The sequence below is a fragment of the Pleuronectes platessa genome, chromosome 9 (assembly GCF_947347685.1).
Source record: "Pleuronectes platessa chromosome 9, fPlePla1.1, whole genome shotgun sequence".
In the NCBI taxonomy this organism is placed as follows: Eukaryota; Metazoa; Chordata; class Actinopteri; order Pleuronectiformes; family Pleuronectidae; genus Pleuronectes; species Pleuronectes platessa.
In genome coordinates, this window is record NC_070634.1 from 14,142,801 (window position 1) to 14,158,270 (window position 15,470).

The 15,470-nt window shown below is 40.8% G+C and overlaps 2 protein-coding genes across 8 annotated transcripts; one reads left to right on the plus strand and one right to left on the minus strand.

Annotated features, from left to right (window-relative positions):
- Positions 1-609: 609 nt before the first annotated feature.
- ccl25b (chemokine (C-C motif) ligand 25b) lies at positions 610-2,714 on the minus strand. Of its 3 annotated transcripts, none has more exons than XM_053430529.1 (5): positions 2,559-2,714; positions 2,159-2,251; positions 1,482-1,599; positions 1,120-1,234; positions 610-1,029 (listed from the first exon to the last, which is right to left on the minus strand). In XM_053430529.1, the coding sequence occupies exons 2-4, from the start codon at positions 2,220-2,222 to the stop codon at positions 1,120-1,122; spliced, it is 297 nt and encodes a 98-aa protein (XP_053286504.1). In that variant the 5' UTR covers positions 2,223-2,251; positions 2,559-2,714; the 3' UTR covers positions 610-1,029. The 3 variants fall into 3 exon arrangements, with proteins under 3 accessions (XP_053286504.1, XP_053286505.1, XP_053286506.1); XM_053430530.1 differs by having other exon boundaries at positions 2,567-2,690; XM_053430531.1 differs by having other exon boundaries at positions 2,450-2,564.
- On the plus strand, positions 2,160-10,719 carry gclm (glutamate-cysteine ligase, modifier subunit). Of its 5 annotated transcripts, XM_053430523.1 has the most exons (9): positions 2,160-2,404; positions 3,088-3,207; positions 4,231-5,247; positions 6,679-6,741; positions 8,051-8,135; positions 8,504-8,560; positions 8,642-8,844; positions 8,973-9,087; positions 9,375-10,719. In XM_053430523.1, exons 3-9 carry the CDS (start codon positions 5,113-5,115, stop codon positions 9,542-9,544), a joined length of 828 nt encoding a protein of 275 aa, XP_053286498.1. In that variant the 5' UTR covers positions 2,160-2,404; positions 3,088-3,207; positions 4,231-5,112; the 3' UTR covers positions 9,545-10,719. The 5 variants fall into 5 exon arrangements, with proteins under 5 accessions (XP_053286498.1, XP_053286500.1, XP_053286502.1 ...); XM_053430525.1 differs by lacking the exons at positions 2,160-2,404; positions 3,088-3,207 and adding an exon at positions 3,235-3,798; XM_053430527.1 differs by lacking the exons at positions 2,160-2,404; positions 3,088-3,207 and adding an exon at positions 3,235-3,777.
- Positions 10,720-15,470: the final 4,751 nt, after the last annotated feature.

Below are 15,470 nucleotides of genomic sequence, written 5' to 3' on the forward strand. Positions count from 1 at the left end.
TGTTCACCTTCAGTTGCCGTCCTGCATTCCAAAAGACCAATATATATGTTTAATTCAAAATGTGAGGGTGGAATTAGAGAGGTCAGATCATACTTCAATCGTTCTTGCATTTGAAAACATAGGGCCCAATTTGAAAAAATACAGGAATTCCACATTTTTGTATATCTATCAAACATTCCATATAAAACAGAAACATGCACTGATAGATGTAGATAAAGAGCCAGAGTTGGACTGGATGTCTGAGAATCTGGCAGATATTTAGCTGTTGAGTCAAACTTTTACAATCAGCGTCATAGAATAACCAATGAAAACCAGCTTAGTTTATCGTGAGTGAGTTGTGAAAGCCTTGCTTTAAAGTGTTAGATCTTATTGTCAGTTATAACCTTAGGTTGATGCCAAAACTAGGATAAGTGAGCAGTTACTGGAATAAAGCTGAGCCTGCTTTTTTTCTTTAACAGCCAGTAAAAACGTCACCTTTGGGGAATTGTGCAACCGTTTCCCTCCATGTGAACCTTGTGATCAACAAGTCAGGACAGAAATGATTTAAAACAGCTTCATGTTAACTGTCGTGTTACAATATGTTCTGATGAACTATTTCAGAATGCTGAGTATTTTATATTTTTTCTTTATTTGATATTGGGACACACAAAGCAAAAGGAGACTGCTGATACAAAAATATCTCTTCTGTTTCATAAAAAAAACTCAGAACATGCACACACACTTATACACAGGCCCATATACACTTATACGTTCCCTAGCTGCCTAATAGTGGCTCATTGGTACCAGGCGCTACTTATCACAGAGCAGTGAACAGCACTGGCTCATTTACATGAAATTTGAAATAATGGCTCCAATTTTCAGCAGATTATATGTTTGCGTAATAGTTATCTGTTTACAAGAGATACATTTTTCTTTTAGAAACAGGAAATAGCTCATCTACTGAAACCTACAACAAACAGTTCTCGGTTATATAAGAACAGCTGCTCTCCTCTCCCCCGTTCTGTCTTCTTCTTTTCCCCTTTCACTGGTCTGCAAAGTCAAAAGATATAGGATGAATAATTAACTCAGTGGTTGACATTGTCTATGAGGCATTAAAGTGCATTATTTAAGAATTTTTACCTAATTCTGCACTTGCACATCCATGGTCCTGATCAGCTCCTGGACCCAAGAATCGTTTGGATTGGCGCAGACAGTCCTTTGTTTATTATGTGACGGCTTCTTCTTCATCAGAAACCTGCACGATTCAGTGTAAAAGGTTTTAATATAATCAAGCTTACACATGTTTAATAAGCAGCCAAAGACATTTAATAGTGTACATTTCGTAGTCCTGCAGTAAGTCTATATCTCTCATTTCCTCAGAAGTTAGGATGTTTATTTTTCCGTCACCCTTTGCCAAATTAATAAAGTAGGACATTCCATCAATGTGCAAACAAAACGCTCGGCGAGGGCCAAACATTTATTTCAAAACATTTGTTACTTACACAACAGCTCTGATGTAGCAATCCCCATCTGTTTCCTGCATCCTGTAACTTTCGATATTTGCCTTTGCTTTAGCCCTCATCCTCTGAACTTGCCCGAGGCAGCAGTTGCTATAGGAGCCTGGAGAGAGGTGTAAGGTTACGTCGGGTTAAAGAGGGATAAACTGCCCCACGTGACGATGTCACTCTCACAGAGACGCTCTGAGCAAGGTACACAAAACCTCTGAGTAAAGCTCAACTGGAACTTGTCCTTTATGTGTGTGCACGTCTGTGTTATAGTAGGAATGTTGCCAATGGGGGAAATGTCCTTAAAAATCAATAGCTTTACTTTAAATAAAGGCGTGTGTGTGGTTTTCAGTTTTTTACCATATCAAACCTCTGAGCAAGTCGAGATAGATGACTCTTTGGTAAGAAGTGTTGAGATTTAATTTGGTCTGAATAATGCATCTCATTTAAAGAATCAAGTAACCATAGAAAAAAGGAATCGGTTTATAAAATACAACTGCTGACACATTTGAAAAAAGCACCAAAAACCGCATTTTAAGATTTTAGCTTATAATGTTTCCTGCACAGTATTAAACTAATGCAGTAATTACCACTTCGATCTCTGCATCTAGCCACATTTAGCAATAACGATACTGTAGTCGAGGAGTTAATCACATCTAACTTGTTCCTCTTACCTTGTGCCAGACTCTCGTACATGCAGGTTAGGAGCAGAAGGAAGAAAAGAGCTTGAAACTTCATGGCTGCTGCTGCTGTTTGTGTGTGGCTCACTGCACAGAAACAAACGGATTAGATCACAAAGAAGAAAAAAGCAGACATCTGCGCTGTCCTGTCTTTCACCCATGATTAAAATATTTAAATCCTGGTGTGCAGCTGACCTCAGTGCAGCTCTTTCCTCTGAAAGCTGTTTTTCTGAAAATAAGGTGAGTTTCTGATATTCACATCTGGATCCCCCTTTTTGCTCTTACCTCTGACGCTTCATTGAACTCAACAGTGGGAAAACACATGGCTGGAGTTAGGATTGCTAACCAAGAATAACATGAGGGAACTGTTTCGGAAGCATGCAGAGAAACGTACCTGCTCACATTCAGTATTTGAGAAGTCCTGGGAGGAAAAAACACTTTTATCCAGTACAGATCGCTGTGGCTCTTTACTCTTATAGGACACACAGTGAAATCTGCCCTCCCCCCAACACAAACTCTGTCCTTTACCCCACCTCCTCTGACATGTAAACACTCCAACTTTTACTATTGCTCAGTTGAAGTGCAATTTGATCACTGAATCCCACAAGGCTCATATATTATCATGACTGAGTACTTTCCAAGCAAGAGCCCCTGACCACTCTTACACAAATACCGCCGGTTTGTTCTGCCCCCCAAAGTGTTCAGCAAAAACACAGAGCAGCTTTAAGAAGATGAAGTCGCTGGTGTAATATTTATAAAAATATACTCTGAGGATAGGGGCCAGAGGTTGATGGGTTACTTCCGCTTCTGCTCTAAAGCATCTCACCCCTGCAGTGATTTGATTGCTTTCAAATGCTCATGTTGTTTGAATCATAAATCTGGGCAGTGTTTTGAATCGGTCATGATAAGTGTTTCTTAAGCAGTTTTCAGGCAGGACCTCCAGAGGATGACCAAAGAATTGGGTCGGGACTTTCTCAGGACACAGCAGGAGATTCTCCGCTCTGACACATTCACAACAAAATAGAAATCTCTGGAGCATTCAGGTGAGGGGGGGGGGGGGGGGTGGAGCAGACGGAGGCAGGACGTAATTTCTGCCGAAGAGATCAAGTGCTTTTGTTTACAGATATTTGTTTTACTTTTGTGTTTTTCATTTTTGCGTCTGTCGAGTGTAAGACAGACACACTCGCTCGCAGTAAATCCAGCGGTGTTTCTCCTGCTGTGTTCTCACATACATCCCCTGCTGAGAATGTCCGGAGCATGTCTGGAGTTCAGTGCATGTCTCAAAGTATTTCAATGGTAATGTGAAAAAATCAAAGATTTATTGATGTTTCACAGAGTCATTTTTAACACATTAAAAGTATATGAATTCCTAAACATTTTACTCATATGTGATAAATAAACACATCTCATTTCAAAGCTATGAACAATAATAGGATGTTGCAACAGTCCCTCCTCTTCCAGTAAGGCTTACTACAAGATTTGGAAACCTGTCTGCAGGGATTTCCTGCCATTCAACCACAAGCACATTAGGGAGGCTGGGTACTGAGGACGGGTGACAAGGTCAGGCGCAGTCAGAGTGTCAGCTCATCCCAAAGGCGCTGAGGGGAATCGAGGTCAGGACTTTATGCAGATGGGTAAAATTCCTTCCCTTTGATCTGGGAAAAGCTTTTTTTCCCTTGAAGTGGCTCCATGCACGGGAGTACTGTCATTCTGAAACAAGAAGAAGTCTATCTCAAAACAGATTAAAAAAAAAAACATCACATGTCAGTGTCTTGTCATCATTCAAACTTTTACAATTGATTTTAAGTCACAGGAAGGTAAAGCATAAAAACTCATTATGACATTGTTGATTGTGTAATTATATTATTGGATATAAACTTTTTGTAGAATAATGTTATTTTGCTTAAAAAATTGAAATCAAAGTTAAATGAGTGTAGCAGAGTTCATTATTATATTCATACACATTAACTTATCCGTAGAAATCAATTGATGTATTGATAATAATATAACCCACATAAACAATGTCCTTTGTTTTGTTTTTTTGTGTGTCTGTTGTGTGTTTAAAGTGTCATCAACCCTACAACTCACTCACAGTGGGGTTCTCACATCGACGTCTGCAGACTTTATACAAGGTGCAGAATCTCTAGATCTGCAGGAACTGCAGCAGTTACTTCGTTCCTGTTGATGTTGTCTCGTGAGAACTCTGCAAATAACTGCAGTTACTGCAGTAGCAACTAGGAGGAGGATAACAGCAGACAGTTAGGCTTAAAACTTTGAATATGGAATGTCACTTGGCTGACACCACACGAGCAGCACGGAGGCATTTCAGATTTTTTGTCGTTATATATTTATGTTTGATGAAGTGGTCACTATTTACTTCAATTCTATTGGATTTGGCTGCAACACTGTTTACCCCTGAGACTCCAGTAGTGTTTTGTGGACTCAAATACTTTACCCACCCCTCCATCGGCATAGTGGTGGGTAGAGAATGAGTGAAGTTTCATTTTTCCGTGAACTATCCCTTTAAGGGCTTGTTGCGTGAATGTAGGCAGCTTAACAAAAACAATTAGAAAACCCTACATCACCATCTAGCGCTCGGAGCAGAGACTGCCCCAGCACCGGGATCCTGTCCGTTGATTGGAAGCAGCCCTGTCTCGTTTCATGGCGCAGTCCATTCCTCAAGGAGTCGTGCCCGTGTTTTGCGGGACACCCCCACTGAATAGCGGCTGACGGCTGTAGAGCAGCAGCCGCCTCGGGTCAGACAACGCTCCTGCAAGTCATCCTGACTCCAGTAGTTCTTAAACAGTTGTGTGTGTGTGTGTCGAGTTGTCGGGTGTGTTCCTCCATCAACCAGCGGCTCGGCGGCGCAGTGACAGCACCTGTCTGAGCTAGGTTCAACCAGCCGTCACCGGTTTAGCAACTTGGGCAGCTAGCAGCGCCAAAACCACATGGACCCTCAAAACACCGACAGCACCGGGGCGAAGATGTGGCTGAACCACGCCAAGACCCTGCGGCTCCACACCGGGAACCTGGTGAACCGCAGCCGCCTGAAGAAGAAGTGCCCGGGCTCCCCCGGCGAGGAGGTGAGCTCGCGGTCTACAAATCAACATGTCTAGTTTGAATGCAGCTTCCTCACCGTGGTAGCTTATTAGCTTAGCCTGCCGGGCAACGTCAGGCTGAATGTTTAACCAGCTTTTATTTGTGTTAGCCGAAATTAGCCTGTTAACCACGTTTGAGTCGTTTATCACGAGACCATTTTAAAACAAGTTTTCCAGGTGCTACTTGTGGAGGCGCCTGTTTAAGGAAGTGTGTGTTTGTGTGTTGAATGTTTGATGTTGACCCTGAACTCGGCACATCACCTGCAGACAGGTGCTGCTGTGCCTCTTTCTAAATTCACTTCTAACCAGAACACATGGCAGCTCCAGGGTCAGTATCAGTTGCAATAAACTGTTATCTAAATCTATTGTAGGTCACAGGTTTAGCCCCATTCAAAGCAGAGACCGACTTCGATTTTACCCTTTTCTCTCTCGGATCCTAATTTGACCTCTTTACATTTCCTGTTTCTGTCCAGCTCACCATCTCAACATCAAACATTGAGAAGTAGTACCTCCTCTCTCCAAGGAGCTAGAGCTCCACCCCGTGATAGTGTATGATAGCTCAACCAGTGGCTGATCTGTGTCAATTTGTCAGTACACTTTGTTTGCAAAACGTAAATGCACTGTTTGCTCCCGAACAATATCTTTAAAAAGTCTGTCCGGTCAAAACCTGAACAAATGTTTACCTTGTTCCTTTTGAAACATCAGACAGGAAAAACCTGCTCAGGCAACAATTTACCTGTGTAGAGAATCAGACTTGAGAATAAAGCCAAGAGGAGGAATAGAAATGCAATAGAAGTCCAATAATTTGACTTGCAACACTATCAGACTACTTTTTGTTTTACTATATAACAGCCCCCTGAATTTTACAGTTTTCCTGCAGCAAATTAAAACTATAGGGTTGGGGCCCACATGTACAAATTTAGCTGCCAGAACTACGAGATCATATACGTAATTTTTGCTTCTTAGAATGAAAATGGAGAAGGCCTGGATTTTTCAGTCTTGGTGACACACGTCAGATAGGATTCTGTAGAAGTTTAATGGAAATAGCACTATATTGTGAAATCAGTAGTTTTAAACCTTCACATTACTTTCATAAAACCACCTTGAGTTGTCCAGTGACTTAATCACTTGCATGATGTAAATGTGATCCTCGGTCCTATCTCTACTATCCATCCATCCATCCATCCTATGTGATATCAGCACAGCATCAGAGCTGAAGCTTCTAAACTATGTTCAGCCCCATTCTCTCATTGTTACAAGTTTTGTCCAGCTGTTGTCTTCATTTAAATCACACAGCAGCTCTCCAGATGTGAGTGTGGATTCTGTTTATTTAAGCTTCAACTTAGTTCCTCGGATCCTTTCGTAAAACTACAGATGCATATCTAACCCTGTGTTCTTTCCAATTTGATATTTCAGCTTCAAGACTGCATTCAAGCTACACTGAGGGACTGGTTTTCCACAACAAAGCCGTCAAGTGAGGTGGGGTCACACTTACAGTTTTCATAGCGCATACTTGTTGCGCTGCTGGTCTCTCATTGGAAAAGTTGAGACCTTTATCAACCAGTTTTGCTTGCATTTCATGTGAAAAGAACACACACTAGTATTTGAACCCAGCTACTATGCTGTGAGGCGGTAGAATTCCAGTGCTTGAAAAAATAAAACGACTGTAGGGATGGACTTCAAAGGCGTCCTCATGGCTCACTGAAAAGACGCTGTCACCATGAATGTTCATGCAGCGCTGCCTGCCAAAGGCTCCATTCCAAGCGTGCGTCTGCTTGTTGGGTTGGGTGCTGGGTAAAGGTGGGGGCTCAAAAACTTTGCCCTAGAGTTTTTGTCTATTAACTGTGATATGATTTTTGCAAAGAGTCCCAGTGGGATAATTTGCATTCATCAAAGTTTTCTGAAAAGCCTGAGGTCAATATTAAAAGGCTGCAGGATCCACTGTAGTGAGCCACCATTTCTGCTGATCTCACCCCTGCTGCCGATAGTTTTGCGAGGCTCAGCTAATCTGCCTTTTATTACCACACCCATTGGAATCAAATGGGGATGGTTTGAAAGAGGTGAACTGGGGGTCATATATACTTGCAAATACAAAGCCTGTAGAAACGTCCTTTACTTGAGGACCTGTGATTCCTCAAGTTGTGTTTGCTGCATATCTTGTAGAACAACACATACACTTTGAAATTGCTGTGTCACATATTTATATCATAAAGCTCAACTTTTGCTGTGTTTGTGCTCTGTTGTTCTAAACACCTTTCAAACAAACAACGCATTATGTAAAGTGATGTCAATTTAACACAATGGAATCATGTATAAAAAATAAGCTCACATAAGTCACAAAGGTCTTTTCACTAACAGTTAACAACATTTCCATTCTACACACAACATTTTACAGGTGTGAACTTTCAGATTAACATAAAATTCACAACAGTACTATGTCACACATGAACACAGCAAATAAATGTACTTCATGCTCGCCTCATTACCAGCATTCGTGTACAGAACGGCTGACAAACCTTTTTTCAATAAAGGGCAATTTAAATTTCCTTATCATCCTTAAATGCCACGCAAAATTATTGAACACATGTATCATTTTTTGGAAAGGTGTCAGATGGTTGTGATGACGATGCTTCTCACAGCTGGTTTCAGCGGAAAACGACCGCATGGACATTTAGTAACACAATGATGTTGGAATAGAAAAGTCAGAGCTTTTACAGACAGAAGAGTGTAATCTTATATATTTCACAAAATTAGTATTAGTCTCTAAAGTGCTTCTCATTTCATGCAGAACTTCACAGATACACTGGACTGCTCCATTCCCCAGCCAACAGATGCCATCACACCTGAGGAGAGGGAAGAGGTGAAGGTTTCTGGTCTGTACTTCTGCTCTGTCGTCTGCTAGAACAGCATAAAATCTATTAGCTGTCACATTCAGTTGGCTTTAATGAACTTGTTCAGGTTACTTCAGTCATTTTTAATAAGGGAGATCATTAGTATAAGTTTTGTTTATTAATGTCTACATTTATTATTGATCATTTAAAATAGAGTTAATTCAGAAAAGGTCCCCGATCAAATAATTAGTTTAAAACATTCTCCAATTCATCTGGCAACTAATTGAGTTCCCCTACTTAACTGGCTCAATAAAAAAATGCATACATTAATAAGTAAGTAAAAAGTAGTACCAATGATTTATAAAATACTACATTGTGTGATGGACAACATGTTTGCCTTGTTCTTTCAGTCAAGCTGTTCCTGTGTGAGTCACTTCAGTCGTCAATCACAGATGCAGTGGAGATGGGTGAGTTTTTTTTTTTTTATCTCATGAGCAAAACTTTGATTTGGTCTCTATGTACTTCAGCTGTATTTCTCTCCCTCATAGCCTGCCAGACTCTGGCAGTGTCCCAGCTTGACTCGGTTATCATAGCGCCACCTGGGCCCCCGGAGGGTGACGGTCAAACACTGGCTCACCTTCAGCCAGCCTGGGAGGAGCTGGAGACCCTGGTGACGAGCCAGCGGATCGCTGCCATTGGCACCTCTGACCTGGACAAAGATCTGCTGGAACAGCTTTACAACTGGTCGAAGGTCAGTGAGGTTAATATACATGCGAGGCCTAATCCAGAGGAAACGGGGATGTTGACTCTTATATAAAGGTCAGAATGGCAGTTTTTTGTTTGTGAAACCAATAACTGACCATATTTCCTCTGGAGCAGGTGAAGCCGAGCAGTAACCAGGTCAACCTGGCCTCTTGCTGTGTGATGCCTCCTGACCTCACAGCTTTTGCTAAAGAGTTTGACATCCAGCTGCTCACACACAGCGATCCCAAAGGTGAGAGATCATGCATTTTTGTTTTTGCCACTGAGATGAGTTTGTTTGATAACCCAAATTAGGCATGAGGTTCACAAATAGACTGAAGATGACACATTTATAAAAACTCCAGCTTTATCCCTTTATGCTTTATCACGAAGAGATGAGTTAATGCATTGTAGGTGGGGTCAACTACAGCTTTAGCGTATCTAATTTGTATGCGCTTTGCATAGTGTGAACAGCAGAGTTCACATGAACCTGTTTTAATTTAAACTGCTCATCTCTCTGCTTCATGTTTCTGTCCTCAGAGCTGATGTCAGCAGCCACCTTCAAAGAGGCGTTGAAGGAGGGAACACAAGATCTGAACATCGCCGACTGGAGGCTGGAATGGGTTCTGCGTTACTCCATTATTGTCAAGAGCAGGGGCATCATCAAGTCTAAAGGCTACCTTGTCAGTGCAAGGAAGGCAAGCCCTTAGCAAACCCCCACCAGAGAAGACGACCGGGATGAAGCCATTTTCATTCACATTTTCATTCTCACACACACACACTCTCTCTCTCTCACACACACACACACACACACACACACGACATGCAGTAATGGCGCTGAATACTGGATGCTGCTAATCAAAATGGGTCCTGAATTCATTGATTTATCTTACAGATAAGGTTCCATCTTCTTCTTATATGATTTGTTCGGTTTAACAGATGCAGGTATCCATCACATCGTCTCAGTGAGATCAAAAATTGTAGATGAATACGCGATATGAACCCCACTGTCAGTTTGGAGAGACAAGACTGTGAAACTCTCGTGTTTCACCATGACCAGTACACTGACAGTCTTTTACCACCACAGCAGAGGCTGCTTTAACTATGAGAAATGACGGTTGATCCAAGATGAAGGTTCCCTGACCCTGTTCTCATGTGAAGTGCCTCAACTTTTTCTCCTTCTATCTTCCTACCTGCTTTGTCTCCACTGGGTCTGTGTGAATTGAGCTTTAAACATGTTGAGTCTGAATGAAAATATTATGATTGCAGCAAAAGTAAAGGCTAGAAATCTATTGTTTTTAGCATAAAATTATACCAAACATTTTTAAAAGAATAAATGGAAACTAATATAGTTCGAGAAGTTGTATATTTGTGCAGTTTTGGTTGTTACTGCTGTATATGACACCATTGCATTCCACAATTGAGAAAAACATGCACTTTCACATTTCAATACCCAAATATATATGAGCGGTTTATTTTATGATGCAGACTTTTAACTGGTTAAACGGACAACTGTAAAAGTATAACTTTAAACTGTCGTGTTTTCTAACCATGCAATATTTCTGACGATGCATTGAAATATATTCCCCCCCGACGCTCATGTGATTAATTTGAGGGTTGAAATTTCAGCACTGTTTTGAGATTGACAGAAATAGGCCGATGTCATCTGTGTGGTGTTATTCTATCACTGGAAACTGTCTGAACTCAGATGAGGTAGAATGTTAACTCTGAGAAAGAAGTTATTGTTTACGAATCATGCTTGGTTTTTCCAGACAGGGTCAGATCTCATGAAGACAAATTATCTGTTGCGCTGTAAACATATTTAATGCTGTCATATATCTGTATATCATGACCTGGCTTTATTAAAATTATGAAATGAACCCTTTTTAAAGATGACACTGGTGTTTTTAATATAGCGGAAAGTGAGTTAGTGAGTGATGATGCCATAACTGTTGGGTGTCATAAAAACAATGTAACATAGTAAAACTGACCTTTCACATGTGTGTACTGCTGAGCCAACTGACTTTGAACCTGTTACACTGAGCTCATCGAGCTCATATTTCCTTTAACTGTAAAGATAAAAGCTGGTGATTAACCTGAGGAAACCGAATTGCAGTGTTGTGCATAAACGAACGCAAAATAACGCATTCACTTTTATGAGAACGATGAACTGAACGAAATTCAATGACAAATAATGAATTTGAGCGGTGAACACGTTCATATTGTAGCGTCCTCGTGTATAGACGACAGGAAACTTCTCTCTTTATGTGTAACTTTATTAAAGTCCAGCGAACACGACACACTTCCTGTTCGTAACTCCGACACTCCTATCATCCACCACTGTATTCTTCACTCCCCTTCCTCATTCACCATTGATACGCCATCTCAGTCAATGAGAGCCTGGCATCCCACAAAACCCTACAGCCATTGGGTAGTTGGGAGCTCAGCTCACTGATCAGGGCCGGCCCAGGCAATGTTGGCGCCCTAGGCAAGATTTCAAATTGGCGCCCCCCAACATACACACGCAAACTGTCATGCATCCCCAAGAACTTTTGGACTGTAAACAGATGCACACACAGGCAGACAAATTGGTAAGCTATAAAAAGCAATACAAATATATAATAAAAATATCAAAAGAGTCCTGTACTGATAGCATATCATGTCATGTCGACACAAATAAACAATGATGTCCACAATCGGGGTGATTCTTACCTCTATATTGTTCTTTCTTCTCCTCCTCTACTTTGCGGTGCTTTCTGAATTGTGCATCTTATAATTTAATCATTTTTTGATTCACCTTTACTCTAACCGCAGTCTATCACAGCAGCGTGTACGTCAGGGACACACTTGAGGCGGAAGCGCAAATTCTGTGTGAGCCACCGCCTGACTGTTCACACAGGGAGCCATCCAGGAGGATGTTTCAGATGCTGGCTTGCCTGTCCACGGAGCCACGGGTGGTGACATCAGCAAATGTCCCTACTATGCCGCCAAAATGAGTAGGTTTTTATACATCTCTTTGTATGCATCATGCTGCTATGAGGAACTGTTGTGAAGTGAAATGAAACTCCCTTCTTTTTTTTCTATTCATGCTGAAATAAAGTGGATTCACTTTATTTCACATCGATTCACATCGCTATAAAATACCTCATTAGCTTCACACTACAAACCCTATGGGGGGGGGGATGTTTTTTGAGAGAAGATTCCAGATTCATTCACTAGACTTGCACTCAGTAGAGCTCAACAGAGCCGTATAGGTTCATCTCTGATCCATGCAGCTTCCTTCTACCAAGTTGTGTGGTTATTGGTCCATTATTACATAAACCTGTTGACTGACAAATCATGAAAACATAACCTCCTTAGCAGAGGTAATAAAACCTCCTCCCATTTGTCAAGGAAATGTCATCAACATTAATAATTATTAGAAACACAACAGGAAATTAAAAGTTGAATGAAATGTTTCTAGAATAGGTAAATAGTTGACGGGTAATTTTCTGTTCGTCGACTAATCAATTAATTTATTAAAAGCTAGTTTTCCCCTGCTACTTAGTCTATAGGGTTTTTATACTGTGTTTTATTTACATTGTATATATTGGTTTATTTTTGTTGTGCACTGATTGCTGGTTGTACATCAAATTGCCCTTGAAGGATATTAAAGATTTTCTTTTATGGACAACTTTAGTTAAACACAAGCTGCACAAACCAAGCTAGAGCTGCAGAGGAACCCAGCAGCCAGCAGGGGGCAGCCTCAGGACATAAGCAGACTGTGATTCTTGCAAGGCGTCCGAAGACAAGGTTAGAAAGTACTGGGTTATTCTCTAACAATAGGTTTTTAAAGTGTGTTAAATCATCCAGTATCTAAAAGCCAAAAATATCAAAGTAACTTTTAAGTAAAGCTGTCAAATATATGTAGTAAAGTAGAAAATATTTTCTCTGAAGTGTTTATCAAAAGCAGCATAAAATGACCAAACACGGACACGCGATAATTTGTCCATCCTCTTAGTGTGCTCAGTTCCTCGCGGCAATTATCAGGTGTTGTGGCGTAGTCGGTAGAGCGGTAGAGCGAGACCCATCTTCAGTCTGGCAAAAATACTGAGCTCTTAAGATTGGCGGAATTTGTTATATTAATTGCTAAATATCTTACACTATGTAAATTTAAATTTATTAAATATAAAAACAGGAAAAAATTAAATAAAAAAACAAAAACAAAAAAAACGCACGCGCAATTCCTGCGCAATGGGCTTCTGCGCAGGATGTGCGTTGGCATTTTTTTTTTCTTTAATTTTTCTTTAATTTTTTTTTTTTTTAATTTAATTAAATTTAATTAAACAATTTTTTTTATATATTTAATTTGTCATGATCATCATCATTTCTCCGCGCTGGCTCAGGGGTAAATGATGTTGGTCTTCACAGGTGACTGACCTACATCATTTACAGCTTATATAAACTGCCATTCTGACCTTTATATAAGAGTCAACATCACCGTTTCCTCTGGATTAGGCCTCGCATGTATATTAACCCCACTGACCTTCGACCAGTTGTAAAGCTGTTCCAGCAGATCTTTGTCCAGGTCAGAGGTGCCAATGGCAACGATCCGCTGGCTCGTCACCAGGTTCTCCAGCTCCTCCCAGGCTGGCTGTGTTTGACAGTCACCCTCCGGGGGCCCAGGTGGCGCTATGATAACCGAGTCAAGCTGGGACACTGCCAGTCAGAGTCTGGCAGCCATGAGGGAGAGAAATACAGCTGAAGTACAAGGAGACCAAATCAAAGTTTTGCTCATGAGATAAAAAAAAACAAACTTACCCATCTCCACTGCATCTGTGAGTAGAGATTATGTGCTTGTGTGTGGCTGCGGCGCTTCCTGGTTCTTCCCGGCACTACGCTGCCGGTGCCATGGCCGGTGCGAACAACCCAAGTATTTAACATGGGCGAGGAAAGGAGGCGGAGCGCTTTTCACAGCGCTTCTACCTCAGGTGCGTCCCCGGGGTTAGAGGATGATGGTGTGACGTTAATGTATTGTTTAACATTGCATGTGTCACGTCATGATAAATCAGTCTCCTATGTCGCCTGTAACAGGAGCCGCCCCTGTCACTGGTTATCTTGGCTCGCTGTCTGGCCGGTAACCAGCCGTCCGCTCCGTGAATAAGGAGGAGGAGATGTTTCTTTACTTGGAATGCGGCCACTTTATTTCTCGGATATACAGCAGGAGCAACACTCCCATCACCTCTAGGTGGTCCGTCACTTCTCGTTATACACACACTTTTAGCGTCTTCTCCCACAATACCCAGGTGCACTACGTCACACACTACAAACTTTCCTTAAAGGGGCAGGCCATACCTGCAACACAACAGCTCTCGGTCTCATATACAGATGGCAAGAGAAAGCAGAGAGGGATTTTTACACACTGTCTGATAAAGATTCCACCAGTAAAGGCAAGGGGTAGTGATGGATAAGGTTTTCTTTAACAAGTTAAGTCTTTCATTCTCACTTTCCACCTTAAAACTATGAAATGAACTGAAATATGAACTAGTTCAGAATTTAAATGGTGAACTATGAACGTGAACTATTCATGTTTACTTGTATGAACTGAACTTTGAACCAGTTCATGAGAGTTGTGAACTTGCACAACACTGCCAAATTGACATTTACATTACAGATGTTGTAGGAGTTGGATCGCAGTCATTGGCCTGCATCTCCATCTGCTGGAGACTCTATGTAGTGCACACTGTATCTAAACTCTTCTTTGCACATACATTCCGATGAAAATGTAGGCTTCAATTAGCTTAAAACACAACAGAAGTACGTGTCTATGGAGGTTGTGCAAATAGTCAATACCATCAAAGGTGGTCCACGTTTCTCTACTTCCTCCCACTATGCAGAAATGACGCCAAAACATCCAGGATACGAATACTTCCATACTGCACTCAACCAATCAGGTCTCAGTTGTGAATCATGATTTTTAACCTTGTTTTTATAGCATCAAATCAATAGTAATTAAAACGAAATTTACCATGTGATAACTACCTGAAATGACAGTAACCAAACTTGAGAATTTTTTACCACGACTTTTTTTAATTTGGCCTAGGCGGCAGGATTAGATCAGGGTGTGATCAAGTTGCCTCTAACACACGGGAGTGACTTTCAGCTTCTCCTACTTACATACAAGGTTCTGAATGGACTAGAGTTACAAAGCTGACTCTATAGTTTACTACGTTGCCTCTAGAACACTGAGATAATCTGCAGCAAGTCTATGAGAGGTTCCAATGCAGCCCAAAGAAAATCAGAGATGCAGCTTTTATGAACTACTGTCCAAGTTGTTGAACAGACTGCTACTAAATATCAGGGAATCTAATTAAGTAATTGTCTTTAAAAGAAAACTTGAACATTTCTCTTGACTTCAGCCTTTAACTAGATCTTGCACTTGCCCCTTACTCCTTTTTTTTCACTTTCTTTCTTTTCTGTTTTTATGCATTATTGTATTTCCTATATAACTATATATATATTTCCTTTCGTTTCAAAGGTAATGTTAACATTTTCTTCAAATAATTGTTCTCATATGAATTTCTTTATTTTGAAATGAATGGTTTCAACATATTTTTTATTTTATAAACATGTTTTTATTTTATTAACATGTTTATT